The sequence below is a fragment of the Staurois parvus genome, unplaced genomic scaffold (assembly GCF_062004578.1).
Source record: "Staurois parvus isolate SC_StPar_1 unplaced genomic scaffold, SC_StPar_1.0 ptg000530l, whole genome shotgun sequence".
Taxonomy (NCBI): Eukaryota; Metazoa; Chordata; class Amphibia; order Anura; family Ranidae; genus Staurois; species Staurois parvus.
Window position 1 is genome coordinate 2941506 of NW_028318326.1, and position 17132 is coordinate 2958637.

The following is a 17132-nucleotide window of genomic DNA, read 5'->3' on the forward strand; positions in this document are numbered from 1 at the left end:
ACCTTCACTTGACCAGAAGTGACGTCTCCTCCATTAAGAGGGAGACCCGGAACTCGACACCCAATACCGGACCATCCTGCACGTATAGAGGCTCACAGAAGAGTCCCTTCACAGAGCAGATGCCTATTATTTCAGATTACAAGCGCTTTTCCACCATACCTTTTGTGAGTGGCCTGTATTATATTTTTAGCTATATTAAAGAGTTTAATGCTGCACTTCGATGGCGCCATCTTTTTCTTTTTTGATTTCCCAAAGGGCTTTCTCTAGCTCTTCACTGGCTGGCTGCCTTTTAGTTCAGCTGCTTACAAGGACTTCAATAAGGACTACCCATTATAAGAACTACATATATTAATATATCACAATCTTCACATGATATTGTGTTTCACACATATATATTCCCATGACATTTGATCCTTGTTTTCAGTCTTAGTCCATTCCGCAGTCACCATTTCTAACCCTTCTTGGGGTGCGCCAAATACCCGTTCCTCTTCTTGATACTGTTCATGTCTGGCCCCTTTTCATGTTATCAGTTATCGCGATTTGCTGGGTGTGTAGTACACAACACAGCTCATTCATTCAGTAAACCGGTGCAAAGTTCTATGAAGATGCACAAAGTATAGTACCCCATGGCAACCAATCAGATTTCAAAATACAGAAAAGAGCCCCTAAATTCTTGTCACCACAAATTTTCACTCTGAGTAAATTGATGAATATACAGTTTAATTTAAAACAAATATTTTCAAATGTGTAATTAGATACATAAAACACAGATTGCAATGTTATCAGACCCAGAAAGGCCAGGATTGATATTCTGTTCTTAAAAAATACTCTTTCCTCTCTTGTACTCCAAAAAATGGAGATGTTTGTAACAATGTGAACTCATTGGGTCTAGATGCTATAGGTAAGAAATGTTTAAATCAGTGGAAGAGCCATGGTGCTATGGAAGTCAACCTGATTGGTGCCCTGGGGTGGACCTTGTCTGGGATGAACACCATAAGGGTTATATCTTTACCCTTGGTGACATTTGATTTCCTTTTCATGCCCTAATTCAACATTTTATACCCTTTTACATTGCAACTATCCCTCAGGATTAGCAGCACTGGAAGCACAAAGGCTACTTACATAACCTATAGTCCTATTCAATGGGTTGAATAAAACACTATGTGACAGTTTCTAACAAATATTTCTTCACATGCCTAAGATGTCGGAGCATTGTTACAAGTATTTAAATGTCTACAGAATCTACTTGGCAGTTTACATTGCAGCTTTTCTAAATGTATTTCTGGCTTGTTGACTGAACAACTTTATGTGAGATCCTTTCTCACTGTATACTGACATAGGCATTTACTTAAAGGACTAGTAAGACTGAGTATAAGCTTTTTAGATTTAAAATCAATTAAAATTATTTCTAAAATGTGTGTGAAAATGTTTACTCTCAAGGCAAAACATTTTTTTCTATTTGTTATGTTTTTTATATTTGTTATACAAATCAATGTTATTAGATATGACTAGTGAACCCTGTCTCTCTGCTGCTGTCCATAACATAACGGGGTGTTGTTTTATAATGCTCGGGGATAGCTAAGAACAATGTGATTGATAACAGTCAGCAAAGGCAAAGAGCATAGGAAGTTATGAGCACACGCAGTTTCACAGACATTTTTAATGGTGACAACAGTGAAATATGCCTGGGCATCAGTACAGCAGGTTTTTTGGCAAGTGGAACCACCCATGCCATGAACTTGAGGAAAGGAGCCATTTATGCCTGATGGTATGGAATAAGTTAAAGTGCCAAGAAACTTTGCACACTACCACTCTGACAGGAAAAGCAAGGCTCTGTGCTGTCCCTAACCATTTTGCTTGACCAGGGATCTCTGTACAACAAAAAACAAAATATAAATTTGTTGAGAAAATAATTTTTAAAAAGTGACGGTGGGTGGGAATACATGCATATGGCACCAAGCCAGCAACTCTGCAATAAATATGGGAGGAGTTGCAGTGAATGTTTTTGTGAGTAATCTCAGCTATTAGGCCATGCAGCATGTGTTCTAGGAGATATTCATGGATTGTGTAATGAAGCCCTGCTCATTGCAGCTTACTATTTTAGTCACCTCTTCAAAGGGGGACAAAATGGTGCAGGCATCTTAAATGAGGAGCCAATGACGTGGTTAAAAAAAATTACTCCAGAGCCTTGTGTTATAAACATATAAAATGAGAAGGTGGTGAAGGGGTAGGAGGGGGAGAATTAGGGAGAGTAGGCAAAGAAGTTGGAGGAGATAAAGTGAGGAGGAGGTCACATCAGTAATGCTAGGCACCTACTACATCCATGTGACAGCACCTCTACTCTCATCTTAGGCTTACCTGCCTAAAAAAAAAAAAAAATTGAACTTGCTGATGAATGCTTGGTTGCCTTAGAAAAGGAATTAAAGATGTGGCTGGCCTCTGCTGTGTGTAGCTTAACCACCACAATAATACCAAAAAAATACATAACAATGTATGCATATGAAAATAAAACTAATAAAATAGAAGTAGCATACATAAAAGCAAAAAAAAAATTGTGGCTGGTAAACTGCCACTTTAGCGCAACTCAAGGCAGGAGATTCCCCTAGATTATATGGGAGGGGTTGCAGCATTATAACAAAGTGGGGCTCAGACCACTGCACCTGTGGGTGATTATAGTATAGCTTTTGATGATGCCTGTTACCATCTGGAGCTGCACTGTACAGCCACTGTTCAATGTTTGTGGCTGTTGTCTCTCAACAATACACCCTCATTTCTATTTCAAAATATGACCTTGTCTCTCCCTCTTATATAGCGTTATATTCAAGCTGCTTACATACTGTCCAGCCACTGAACAGTATTTGATTAGTGTCTCAAATAACACAATCCAATTTTTATTGCAAGATAACCTGTCTTGTCTCTTGCTATTTACTGCCCGGTGCTCGCATACTGTCCTGACTAATGATGAGGTAAAGTTTGGCTCCAGAAAGCAGTCACATGATAGCAGGTGGCTGGCCCAACCATCTTTGGTCAGGGAATTCCCCACCCTGCAGCTGCACATAACAAGGGTACAGGGATGCTGGCTAATGGCCATCGAGACAATTTCTACCAAACACATACCTGTATCTACTTCCACCAGTCAATATTTTAAAAGAGGATTCAAAAAACCCCCAACAAACTGAACCCAAGCAGGTTCTCTCATCCCTAGATGTGGAACACAGGCTCTCCCAATCTTCTACAGTGGTTGCAGAAAGCCCATGGGGATGCAGAGAACAGGACTAACATGATAACGTCAGCTCCCCTTTTTGCATCAACACACTATAAATTAAAGATGCTGTGGTGATCCCCCCGTGGGAAAAGCTGTGATTCCCATTTATTCATATAAGTTGATAGTCTTCCAAGTTGAAAAACTAAACAATTTGTGATGGTTGTCCAGCAATGTCAAACCCAGTGCTGGCAGGTCTGGCCAACTCCTATTGTGTTCTGCTTCCAAAGCAACCCCCAATGCTAAAGGGCATGTGGGCTGGAAGCCAAATAGCAGGAAAACTGCACATTCTGCATGCCTGCCATGTTGGGCTGGTTACTTCATGGGTTGGGGTGCTTAGTATTTTTTTCAACATAAAAAAAACACAAAGAAAATAAAATGTTATTCTGACAGAAATTGCCATTCATAGTTCTGAACCTGTGCTTAAACTATTTTTATACAGTTTCAGCACCATGTACATAAACTGAGACAGCTCAGAGAAAGGAATTCTATCATTTAAAGTGTTACTAAACCCAGGACCCTGCATTCACTATATCTGGTCTCCCACAGTACACAGAACATGGAAATGCAATTATTTTAGTAAATATAAACTGCTAAGAACCTTTTCTCGTCAGCAGTATATATTGGTCTTGTGACTTCTATCAGTGTCCAGCTGAGCAATGGTTACAGCTTGTGGGAGGAGTTTTCATTCTGCTCCAACTGTCATATGAGGCTGCATGATCCCTGACCTGAAGGGCTGATTGGCCCTGTGCTGATCACATGCACCCTCCCAAAGAAAAAAAACTCTCTAGTAATATACACCAAACGGAGCACGTGCAGAGTGACTCCTAGAGTTCTGTACTATCAGCAGATGGATTGGGGAAGATCGGAGATGACAGGATCAAATAGCATTTTTACACAATGCAGAGGATTAACCCCTTAGGTTCCACAGTGAGTATAACAAGCATGCTTTACAGCATATACTGACTGATTTTACTGTTGTGGGTTTAGTAACACTTTAATTAACAAGATTCACCCAAAGACTTGACCAGAAATATGAAAATAACCTTTACTGTACTTTAGATATTCGATTACCATTAGCCACTTTATTATGCAAGATCCATCTATCAACTGCCTGCATGAAAAGTACAGTGCATGTTGTCCAAATTTCATAGAGGAATCCCAAAAATCTTTAGGGAAACATTTGGGTTAATATCCACTATGTGAATTGCCAGTTTTTTCACCGAATGAATAGCTTTTGCAGTGAATAGATGCTGTCCATGGTGCTGACAGACACTTCCTAATTGTGAAGCTAAAATATACAGTATAAGGATAGAAACAATGAGTCAGAGATGAAAATGAGATACAAATCTTGGAAGAGATGTTTTAAAGGATTTTTATCTCAATGTAGGGAATATAAGGGCTTTAATGGAATATATTTGATACATAGGTGGGTAAGGCAATGCTATTTTTTGTCTCATGTATTTATTTACATTGTTACAAGGCATTTATCAGAGCAGGTAAGTAGACAGCAAACACTTTTTCATCTATCTTTATTATAATGTAAATGAAATACCTTAAATGGCAGTTTGCTGACCTTATAACAGCCTTATTTTCCCTCTTTTTCATTAATGTTTCTGTAGTTTCAAAGACAGCCTGGAGAAGTCTTCATATTCTGACTGGTTAATAAATAACAGCATTGCAGAACTAGTTGCATCAACGGGTCTTCCAGTAAATATAAGTGACGCATATCAGGATCCTCGCTTTGATGCGGAGGTGAGTGTACTGATTGAACGGTTCATAAAAAAAAAAGGCTTAATCAAATCCTGAAATAAGAGCAATATGTTTGCTGCCTTTAATGACCTTTCTTTCTAGAAATGTGAGTTGATTGGCTGTCATGGTGATCCAATTACTTCAATGTTTTATGACTCTGAATAAGTCACTGACAAGTATATACTGTAGATCAGTAGTTCTGACTTCTTTAGCTGAATGTTTGTTCCCATGCAGTGACTTACAGATTCAAAGCCAGTTAAAGCGGAGTTCTAGCTGAATTAAAAAAAAATAAAAGTCAGCAGCTAAAAAAACTGTAGCTGCTGACTTTTAAAATACAGACACTTACCTGTGCCTCAGTCCAGCGGTGTCCTCACCACGTCTTGTTTCATCGTCCGTCTTCTCTCCCCTGCACCGCCATCTTCAGTATGGGCACCCGGCTGTGACAGTTTGTGGCTTCAGAGCTGGGTGCTCACTGCACATGCGTGAATAGTGCTGCGCTTTGTGAATTGCCCTGTAGTCTTCTGGGACCTGTCATGTGTCCCAGAAGACCATGGGGAGGGAGGGGGGAGGACAACTTCCGCTTCCGATTGCCTTAAGCGATCGGACCGGAAGTGGGAGTGGGTACCTGTCAAATTCAGCTACCTGCTCCCCCCCACTCCCCAAAGGTGCCAATTCTTAATGGGGAGCGGCGGACAAAGCCTTACAGTGGAACTTCCCCTTTTGGGTGGAACTCCGCTTTAAAAGCTAGCATTTTTAGATGGGTAGCAGTGGTGGCCAACATATTTCTATCAGATCAGGTTTCCTTTATTATATATTTTTAATGCTAGTATGCCTTATATGTATCTTCATATTATCTTCCAACAATCCCTACACCAGGAATGAGTGGATGTACACTGTGAGTCAATGAGGGCTCTATTTCTCTGCATAGCCTTGTCCATCCAACAGGTTTTCAAGCACTGCAAGCTGCGTGCACAGTAAGCCTGATATACAGCTTACAGAAGCGATAGCACACAAATCTAAAGAAATGAATTAAGCTTGCACACACTATCATGGTTGTTGGTTACTGCAGATAATGTAGTAACTGCTTAAATTCCAATAAGGAAACCTCATAACAGGCATGCAGCACAAAAAAATCACAAAAAATGGCCACTACACCAGTCTATAACTGGCCTTCACAGCAAGGAGCACATGCAAGGGTGACGCATGTCAAACAATAAAAGAGAAAATTCCCAGCTCAAGTTGACCAACCAACTTGCAAGCAAACCGAATTAGCCTGTCTAACAGTATGCGTTAAAAACAGCAGTTTAGTTAGCACACATTTGAAAAAACATGCGTAAGCTGCAGAGCCTCTTCACGATACCCTGATATTCTGCAGTTCCTAAGTCTACAGATTTTGAGAGCCCCTATAGTAGAAGTACATGTATTTAATGGATAGACTGAGGGCAGGTGAACCTGAAGGGACCCAACCCTCCATAAAGGTACAGGACCGCACTGGACACCCAGCATGTAGCACAATGGCAGCCAAGGTGTCCAGTGCACCCCCTCACCAACAAGTCAACAGCACAAAAAATGGCCACTGCCCGTCTATAACTGGCCTTCACAGCAAGGAGCACATGGAAGAGCGACACATGTCAATCGATAAAAGAGAAAAATTTCCTGCTTAACTTACCAACCAACATGCCATGCCTACTAGTTTTGATTAAATGGCCAAATGAAACCCTCATACGAACACACTGACAAGGAGCTGTAAATCTTACATGGTGCCAATTTGATTGCATATAGAAGTAATAATTTCTGACCAAATATGGATAAGATTTAAATATTTGTTGTGCCAAATTTGGAATCCTTGCAGAAACGGGATATTACATCCTCCCGTGGCGTCCAGACTAGGTATCATTATGAAGTCCAAATAGAAGTGCACTCTTGACAGCACTCAATCTTGCAATGATGGGTGCTTGGACTGAATGCCACAGATGGTATTGTTCCAGAACTAGATAAGATACTATGCCTTGAGAAGGGAAATGTCAGTTTCTTATGCCTTGGGTGATGCTTTCTTCACAATAAACACGTAAAATGCATTTATTTGGACTGCTGGTGACTTGGCATCTTTGGAAATTAGGTATCAGGTGACAAGAATGCAGTTAGTCTGTACAGTGTAACTGATGCTGGGCTTCAAAGTGTTATTAAACCCAAAAGCAAGCATGTATTATATTGCAACTTACCATTTCTAAGATGTGATGACATCTGTATATTAAACTGTTTAGCTAGAGTTCAGTAACTGTGATATACAGTGCATTCCTATAATCTCTGAATTACAGGAAAAGTCCATTAGAAACGGAAATCGGTATGTATGTATTCTACAGAAACATCGCATTTAATTCTACAGAATTAGAAAAGTTGATATGATATGATGTATACAGTTTACTAGTGTCAGCCGTCTGTTGCACCATGTGCATTGCCATGTGTTAAAAAATTAAAGAATATTTCAAGAATACCATTACAGCCAAAGTTATTGACATAATAGCATCATGCGTTCTAAAACATATACACATTACTTTGAACAATAGGAATGTAATTATTGTTGTGTACATGTACATACTTAAAATGTACAATCATTTTGTTCAGTTGTTGATCATAAGAATATTTAAAGTGTTTCTAAACCCATATCATATCAATAAATGCTGTATTACATGCTGTTCATACTCAGTCACTATGGGATTCATTTTCTGTATTCTGCAAAAAGCCTGGTTGATCCTGCTGTTCTCTATCTCCCCTGTCTGTCCAGAACAGTGTTGGCAGCTACATGCTCAGTTTTCAGGAAGTTTCTGTGCTGAGCATTTCTTCCCTATCACATTTGAGCAGCCCATGTGGCTATAGAATCACACGTGTGTGTGTGTGTGTGTGTGTGTGTCTGTGTGTGTGTATATGGTAAACGATAGCCTACTCCCTCCCTCCTCCTCCATTCCCACTAACCAGCTAAACACAATGGGGGTGGGATATTGCATCTTGATTGATGGAGGCTTCTCCCTCCATGTTATTCTAAGACACAGGCTAGAGAGGCATGACGCTGTGACTGGCATAAATCCACCCTCACCATGTTATTGACAAAAATAATAAATATTTGATTTCAAATATTTATTTTTATGACAATTTAAAACTATTAATTTATATTAATTGTTTATTGTTACTCTGTATCCCAAAAGTTGTTTTTTCTTTTATTTTGAACATGTGATCAGCAGCAGAGGATTAGAATCTCCTCCTGCTTATGTTTCCCTGTAGGCAGGTTGGGAAAGAGCTGGGTCATGTGACAGCTGTATATCAATTATGGAAAAGGTACCTAAAGTGGAGCTGCACTGCATCTGAGCACCACAAACCAAATATGATATTTAATTCATTGTTAATATTCAAAGCAAACTCACACATCCATCCATGTCTCCATGCTTTATTTTGCTGAGAATTAATTTTGACACCCCCCCCCCCAATATTTCTGGCAGTGGCCATCTTGAGTAAGGGCAGATGATTCATGTACAGTAGCATTTACTTCCTGGAATCCATCTGCCCTTAGTTCATGTATTGGCTGAGCTGAGAACCCTCCCTACACTCCTGAAGGCTCCTGGGATGTGTGACATAATTTGCCTAGGCATGGAAACTAGTAACTGAAGAAATGTAAAAAAAAAAAGTTTGAAACAAGTAAATATGATATACTTTTCTATCTATTTACTAATGCTAGCAGCGTAAGGATTAAAAATAGTCCAAGTTGATTGACAGAGTGAAGTTCCACTTTAAACTTCTTTTTAAATTTAAAATAATTACAATGCCATCATCCACATACAGAAATAGAAGGGATAATGTAAGTTAAACAGTGTGTTTATTATCATTTTAATGTGAACAGTATGGACAAGAAGCTCTACAGATGGGACTCGCTTATTTGGACAAGCAGCATGATTAGTCACACACTGAGCTGCAGGGGATGTCCTACGCCTGCTTGTTTGCTAAAACAATTAGGCCTCATCTATCAGAATGTTTTTAAAGGGTTGAGACAGGCTGAATACACAATCTTCTCTAGTATTAGTATAATAGAATTAATAGGGATAAGTAATACCTATATGGGATTTTGGGGAGAAAAATATTTTCTGACTGGTATTTCCAAATCACATTAGCATTCATTTGCTAAATTACACTTGGGGGACTGATTTCAGAAGCAGATATCATTATCCACTCTCAGTTGTGCTCCATGGTATTACTCAATATCACCACCTGCATTTTACAGCTCATTTATAAAATGCAGACAGCGGTATTAAGCTTCAGAGCGTAAGACAGAAGAGTGAACTCCATGACTGAAGGAGAGATTGTCATGTGGTTTTGTCAAGTCATATAACTGGACCTGGCTTTTTTTAAAACTCTCATTGATTTTTATTGCACTCTGTTGGCTTTGCACTCCCAAAGCCAGCAGACTGCAGTGCACATTTGTAAAGCATGTCATTGGCATTATAAATGTATGGATAATTTTTTTTTTCTTAAACTAGTAATAAGGCCACAGTACAGGTACTTTTTATCACTGCTTTTTGCATGGACCCCCTTACAGAGAAACTCAAACTAGATGAAATGTATGTAACTTGATACTAGTACTAGGGCCGTTAGTTAGAATCCCAACCATGATATTAACCTCCCTGGCGGTATTCCCGAGTGTAGCTCGGGGTAACGTTTCAGCACCTCAAGCCGTAACCCCGAGCTACACTCGGGAATACCTTGCAGCGCTGCTCCGGGATCTCTTCTTCACTTACCTTTTCCTGCGCTCCCACAATGTCCCTCCTGCAGTGTCCCCGGCAATATCCTCCAGCCGATGCCGGCATCTGTCTTCTGGGTTCCGTTCCCTGTGACGTCGGGGCATACGGGGGATGGAACTGGCGGGAAATTTAAAACTTGTAAAAGTGACATCGCATAGTATAACATTACTGTATCAAACCATTTAATACATTTTGTCCTGAGTGCTTTGTCCTGCCTGCACTTTTACCGTTCATTCTGCCTGGAAACTGAGAAATGTCCATGGCGTCTAAAAAGCGTCCCTTTAGGTCAAAAGCGGTTTTAAACCAGCTAGAGAACAGTGATAGTAAATTAGAATCACTTGCATAATTGAGTGATAATGATTCGTGGGGAAATTCGTCATCAGACACTGAAAACGATTTTGCAACTTTGCTCAGTGATGTGCGAACTTGGCGCTATATTTCAAATTTCAGTGTTTTTGGTTTGATTATATTATTGAATTACATTTATTAATATATTATTATTTTTTATGATTATTTATTACATTCTAATTTATGATTTCATGTTTCAAATTTTATCATACCCGGGATGTTTAATAGACTCTTGTTCAGACAGATTTCACTGAGTTATTCCTAAATATTACAGGCCTACAATAAAAAAAAGACATATTTCCATGCAAAAAATGTACCGCTTTGAGCACAGAAATATGGACATACTCAGAACGCTAGGAAGGCTAATACAAATCTAAATCATCAATACAACTGGGTGAAAATATAACATACACAAATCATAATAATAAAGTGTCCATAGAAGCAAGTCCATGTAAAAAAGTGATTCAACAGTAAAATTCTTCACAACTTTATAAGCTTCTTCACGTGCTCATATAACCAGCACCATCAATTGAAGTGCTCAGTGCTCACAGAACTCTCACCTTAGAGCAGTTAGATTTCACTTTATAATAACAAGTACGCAACGGTTCTTCCATTCTCCCGGTCATCAACCATATCAGAGTTGCTGGACACCCTCTTTCCTTTCAATAAATCACCAAACCAAAGAAAAGACCGGTCCCTTTAAAGGTGATTTGAGGTCAAAGATTCCTACCCTTATATAGAGGAAATAAAGGACACTCCGATGATGCAGTATGTACTAACAAGTAGGCTTTATAAAAAGGTATTACATTCACATGTTTATAAAGGTAAAAAACGCCATACAAAATAGTTTGGACACCAAATCCAGGCTGTGCTTCCGCATGCATCACTTCCGGTTCACGTCTGCATAAGGCCACGTGTGGCGTGAACCAGAAGTGACACATGTGGAAGCGCAGCCTGGATTTGGTGATTCCAAACCATACTAGAGCCAATTTAGACATGATCCAGATAACCTACCTGCAGGTCATTGGAGTGTGTGAGGAAATCAAAGTACCCAGGAGGAAACCCACGCAGGTACAGGGAGAACATGCAAACTCCAGGCAGGTGGTGCAGTGGTTGGGATTAAAACCAACGACCCTAGTACTGCCCGGTGGAAGTGCTAACTATTTAGCCACTGAGCTGCCTGACCAACAGCATCTGTATCAGCAGTCAAAATAAGAAAGTTCTTATTTTGACTACTGATGCATACAATGCTGATCAGGAATCCCACTCCAGCAATCAGCTCCCCTGCACAGATTCAAACAGGAAAGCCTTTCTTTGACCCCCGAAATGAATAACAAGAATTTCATCCAAATTTTGGTTCGTAACGAAATGCGTACATGTCTATTAAAAAAATAGGTGTCTGTTTTAAACTGGCCATACATGCCTTGAATTTTGTCTGCATCATCCAAATTTTCCAATAGTAGCCCCAAAAGAATTGAATAAACTTGTTATGAATCCATAATTAGACTTAATGGATGTGACAGATGTGACTGTAGTGGGAACTCTGGTGGAGACAATCCCAAAGATACAATGGGGGGGGATTTACTAAAACAGTTGCACAAAAAATCTGGTGCAGCTCTGCATAGCAACCAATCAGCTTCCAGGTTTTATTGTCAAAGATTAACCACTTCTTGTCTGGCTCATGTACATAAACGGCTGGACCGGAGCAGTGCAGGAGGCCGTTTATAAATGGCCTCAGCATTCACTGCCTGTGCACGCTCCCTGGGAGTGCACGGCACTGCAATTCGGTGCCTGCTGTGTCCGGAGGACATAGCAGAACACCGATCGCTGTACGGGACCTCTGTGTGAGGTCCCGATCATGTAATCACTGATTGGCCAATCAGTGATCACATGAATAATAGTAAGCAAGATGTCACTTGCAGACATTATTGCGTACTACTAGTGAAATCTGTGAATGATCACAGAGGTCACATGGTACAAGGCTATTCACAACAGCCTTGTACCATGTGACAAGCTGTGACCAATCAGAGTCCTCAGAGTATTTCTCAATGGCTGCAAGAATGCAGTCAGAGAGAAGGAGAAATGATAGTTTTTACAGCCTTTATGGGTGTAAAAGCAATCAGTGTAAAAAACAAAAAAAATCTTCATCACCCCCCACAAGTAGTACAGTGTCACTATGGTGACACTGTACTGCTAGGGTGACAGTATGTTAAAAAAAACATAAATAATAATATTAAAAATAAATAAAAATGTAAAAAACATTTTTGAAAAATTATAATTTTTGGTTATAAACTAATTTGGGTTATTTTTTTTACTAAAAAGATAGCTGAATACATTTTGGCCAAGATTTATGAAGAGATTATTTATTTGCAAAAAATTGTATAAGAAAAACACTTCAAAATGTTTGGACTTTTTCATTTATATAGCAAAAAATATAAAAATCCCAGTGGTAAATAAATACTACCAAAATAAAGTTTTATCTGTCTCAAAAAAATGCAAAAAAATTCATATGGTTACAGTGTTGCATGACCGTGCAATTGTCGTTCAAAGTGTGATAGCACTGAAAGCTGAAAATTGGCCTGGACAGGAAGGGGGTGAGAGTGTCCGGACTTGAAGTGGTTCATTGAACAAGCTGATGTTAGAAGCTGATTGCTTACTATGAAATATTTGAAGCTAGCATGTGGTTGAACCACACAAGCCTGAATATCAGTTTAAAGTAGGGCTGATCTATAATTTTAGACCACAGTGTAATTTAGTAATATTATATTTAGTATAATACGTATGCAAAATTATAAAGAACCGGACATTTCTAGTAATCAAGTTATGCATTTCTAGTCGGTGAAACCCTGCAGCATGGAGCTATGTACAGTAACAGTATTCGTGAGTCACACGTTGTGTCAGTATTGATGATGACATTGCCTAGGGCAGTATGGAGGATGCGTGCTGTATCATAGCGTAGCTGCTTTTCTTAGTTTTCACAGCTCTTTATTATTGTATATATAGTATAAATCCTGGAGTTTGTGACTATGATATGTAACTGCCTATGACAGGTGAGTAAAGGCTTTGTATGGTGGCTCTAGAGATCCATACTAAAGCCCGACCCCAGAGAAGCTTTGGGGCACTGTTAATCCATTTCACTTTCTGTGACTCAAGGTCCCATCTTTCACTTATATTTCTTAAAAAAAAATTTTTATCAGCATAATCCCCATTCTAAAGAGTAGCTATACTTTTGTTGATAAAAAACATTTCCCTCTGGGTGATCGGGGTACATTTCAAGGATTTTAATAAACTTTGTTGCAGATTACTACCTTTTGTTATTCTGCAGAAATAGATGTTTTCTTTTCTGTGTTCATGTGCAAAATGAATGGGAATGGGAGTGAATTTTTCATTATTGATGAGCTGCTGCACTTGTAGAGTTGTAAGGAGGAAAGTGTCAGGGTCCGAATCCCTAAGGCTGGGTTCACATATGTGCGGTGTGGCATATCGCATGTGATTCGCACAGGAACCGCACCGCATTCCTGTGCAAATCACATGCGATTTGTGTGCGGTGCGATTGGAGTCATACATTTTGTATGGCTCTATTCGCACCGTACCTGCACCAGAAACATGCAGGACCCTTTTTTGGCTCTGCACTAGAATCGGATCGCATATGTATTCACACCCATGCGATCCAATTCTGCACATCACACCACATTGTCCGGACCGCTTTCAGGGTGTTGTTAACGTAATATACACACCCACAGCATGAACGAGGTGTGATTCTGATGCGGTGCGGAATTTGCACTGAAAACTCATCAGTGTGAACCTGCTCTTAAGACGTATTTAACCCTTTGGGAGTATCTCACCAAAACTGAAATGATTAAATACAGTGAGCTATTATCTCATGAGCAACAAGTGGGTTGTGGCAATAAACTACAAATGTGATTGAAAGCAGCTCACAATAACCACATACTCATAACATGTGCATAAATACAATATATATATACATACAGTGCAGTGCTTCCCTAAAAATTAAACACAACATGCCAGGAGGGATTTATATGCAGATATGCATGATCATCAAGATGATTATAGTTTTTATTTATGATATGGGGGCTATATATATATATATATATATATATATATATATATATGAGGACTTATGTTATGGTTATAGATGTGGTAATATAAAATTCAAATATAATTTTTAGTCTGTCATTCTAAAGTTGACTAGAGGGGGTATTGCAGTTAAACAGCGCTGGTAGTCATAGTTTTAAAAAATTCTTTTGAGATCGGGATATGATGGAGAGAAAGATTCTGCATCATCATCCACAATAAAATGGCAGCGAGAGCGGCTATTTAATCAAAGACATTTATATATAGGCTACTGGAAAATGTCTGTAGGTTTTTTTGTATATCCACAATAAAATGGCTGCCGGTGTAATTGGATAGATCCTATCACATGTGGGCTACAGGAAAATAGCCGTGGGCCACTATATATATCCCTTGAAACGTGGTGGCATCCAATCATATCCCCCTGAGGAATCCACGTGACCCTGTGGCACAACGTGTAGGGGAGGGGCTTGATGAGATCATAAAGCTGGTAACACACAGACACATTGTTCTCAGTAGATGAGGGGAAAAGTACCTTGAATGTTGGTCAAACATCATTGTTTGATATGCCCATGATATCTGGTGTGATCTAGGACCTCTATAATGTGAGTGGTCACTTCTCAGGTTTTTAAATAAATAGAGTTTTTTAAAGGATAAAGCACCATTGTGTTTCCTATCTTTTATCATATGTGTGGAGTGGAGGAGGAGAGATTAAGAGAGTTGTGATCACACACCCACACCCAGGATATATTAACTGGTTCATGTCAACTTCTTGGGACACATGCGTTTTTGACCTAACATGATGTGAGGTCAAAAATTCCAGGTGAGGGCACATCTGGTGATTTTGTTTGGTGGATGATTACGCTTGCTTGAAGATATAAAGTTTTGGAATTTATTTCAAGATGAAGGAAGTAATACGGAGAGACTTTTTTCATTTGATGCATGTTCAGTTATATTGAAAAATATTTAATATAGATTCTTTATTTTATTTTGGTTTAGATTCATTTTTTAGGGAAGCACTGCACTGTATGTATATATAAAACTGAAATGATTGTTGCAGAGGAAGCGAGGATGCCCAAAATTTGACCTGTATTTTAGTGCAGACTTCTGGGAAACTCAGTAAGCCAATCACACAAACAGGAAATTCCATTTCTGGGGGATGTTCTGCACACCATCTTTGTACAGAAGGTCTCCAGGATGCCATATTGCATAGCATTTTACAGAAAATGACAGCATTGAGGATTGAAAAGGAAAGGTAATTTCTGATAATGTTATACTACAGCCTTCCTCAACCTTCTCAAGGAACCCTTGAAATCACGTTTCCGTCTCACAGAACCCCTGCAAAACATTACTATGACTACAGCTCATGATACATAAGTGTGAAGGGCAATGAGAAGAAAGCTCTCTTTACACTTGTAATTATTGGGAAGAATTGTCCCCTGACAGAGAGCTAAAAAGATCAATAATGTCAGTGGGACCCTATCTGAATGTGTTCATTACTCAAGGATACCTTATGTCATATACATGTATGAGGAGTCTGAGCTGATGAAGGTGGCCTCCCATCAAAGCAACCCTGGATAGTGAGACAGGGACTGGAGAGCCCAAAGAAAGGCACAAGTGCCAAGGTGTAGTCACCGTAAACAGGAACTTGAGAGCGCTGGTATCTGATGAGCAGAGATACAGCCTGGTGATGCACTGTGATAGCACCAAGTTCTGTGGGTGGCATACAGTAGGATATACACAGCATCAGAATCAAGAACAGGCAGAGGAAAGCAAAAATCAAGCAGCGAGGTGCAGAATCACTAGACAGAGGCGGGATCAGTAGTCCAGACCAGAGTCAGTAGCAGAGGAAGACAGCAGACATGAGCAGGTATGGATAATCCAAAAGCAAGGTCAGAGCAGAAGCTGGGTCAGTAACAGGATCACAGGGATAAGGCTGAAGACCATACAGCACAGGACCATTGCAGGATTCACGTTTAACCTCTTCCCGTCAACCCATTGCCTATAAGCGGTGGACGGGAAGCTTTGTCCATGTGGGCCAATATACCTGTACATCAACCCACACCGGCAGCTCCTGGGCAGCTCGCAGAGCACACAAGCCTGGAGCCTGGCGATTGGTATATCACCCGGACACAGTGGATCACTCTACTGCTGTGTTCAGGTGATCACGCGGTGTTTTACCATGTGATTGCTGTTTTTAATAACAACAATCACATAATAAACACTGGAAAGTGAAAGTAAAGACCACTTCTCTCTGCTCTCAGTGTGAGAGCAGAGAGAAGCAATCCTGCAGCCTGTGAGTATACAGCAGCCTGTTAGGCTGCTTGTACACTCATAGATTGCAGTGCCAGTCAGCCACAGTGTCCCTGATCAGTGCCTCTATCACCTGTCGCAGTGCACACAATAAAAAACTGTCACACACCATACCATAACCCCTACCAACACCCTGTTCACCTCCATATGCCATACCAGCGCTCTGATCACTGCCATACACCATACTAGTGCCCTGATCACCGCCACACCCCATACCAGCATCCTGATTATTGCCATACCTCATACCAGCATCTTTTTCACCGCCGTGCCCCATACCAACATCCCAATCACCGACATGCCCCATACCAGCGTCCTGATCCCTGCCAGACCCATAGCAGTGTCCTGATCACTGCCATACCCCATACCAGTGCCCTGATCGGCACCATACCCCATACCAGCATCCTGATCACCGCCATACCCCATACCAGCGTTTTGATAACCGTCATACCCCATACCAGTGTCCTGATCACCGCCATACCCCATACCAGCGTTCTGATCACCGCCATACCCCATACCAGTGTCCTGATCATAGCCATACTAGCGTCCTGAACACCCCCATACCCCATACCAGCATCTTG

The 17132-nt window shown here is 40.2% G+C and overlaps 1 protein-coding gene across 1 annotated transcript in view; it reads left to right on the forward strand.

Moving 5' to 3' along the window:
• PDE11A (phosphodiesterase 11A) overlaps window positions 1-17132 on the forward strand; it is a 717642-nt gene that overhangs the window by 396196 nt on the left and 304314 nt on the right. The window contains exon 6 of the mRNA XM_089690441.1: window positions 4885-5017. Within this exon, the coding sequence (XP_089546567.1) occupies window positions 4885-5017 (133 nt within the window). The remainder of the gene's footprint in view (window positions 1-4884; window positions 5018-17132) is intronic.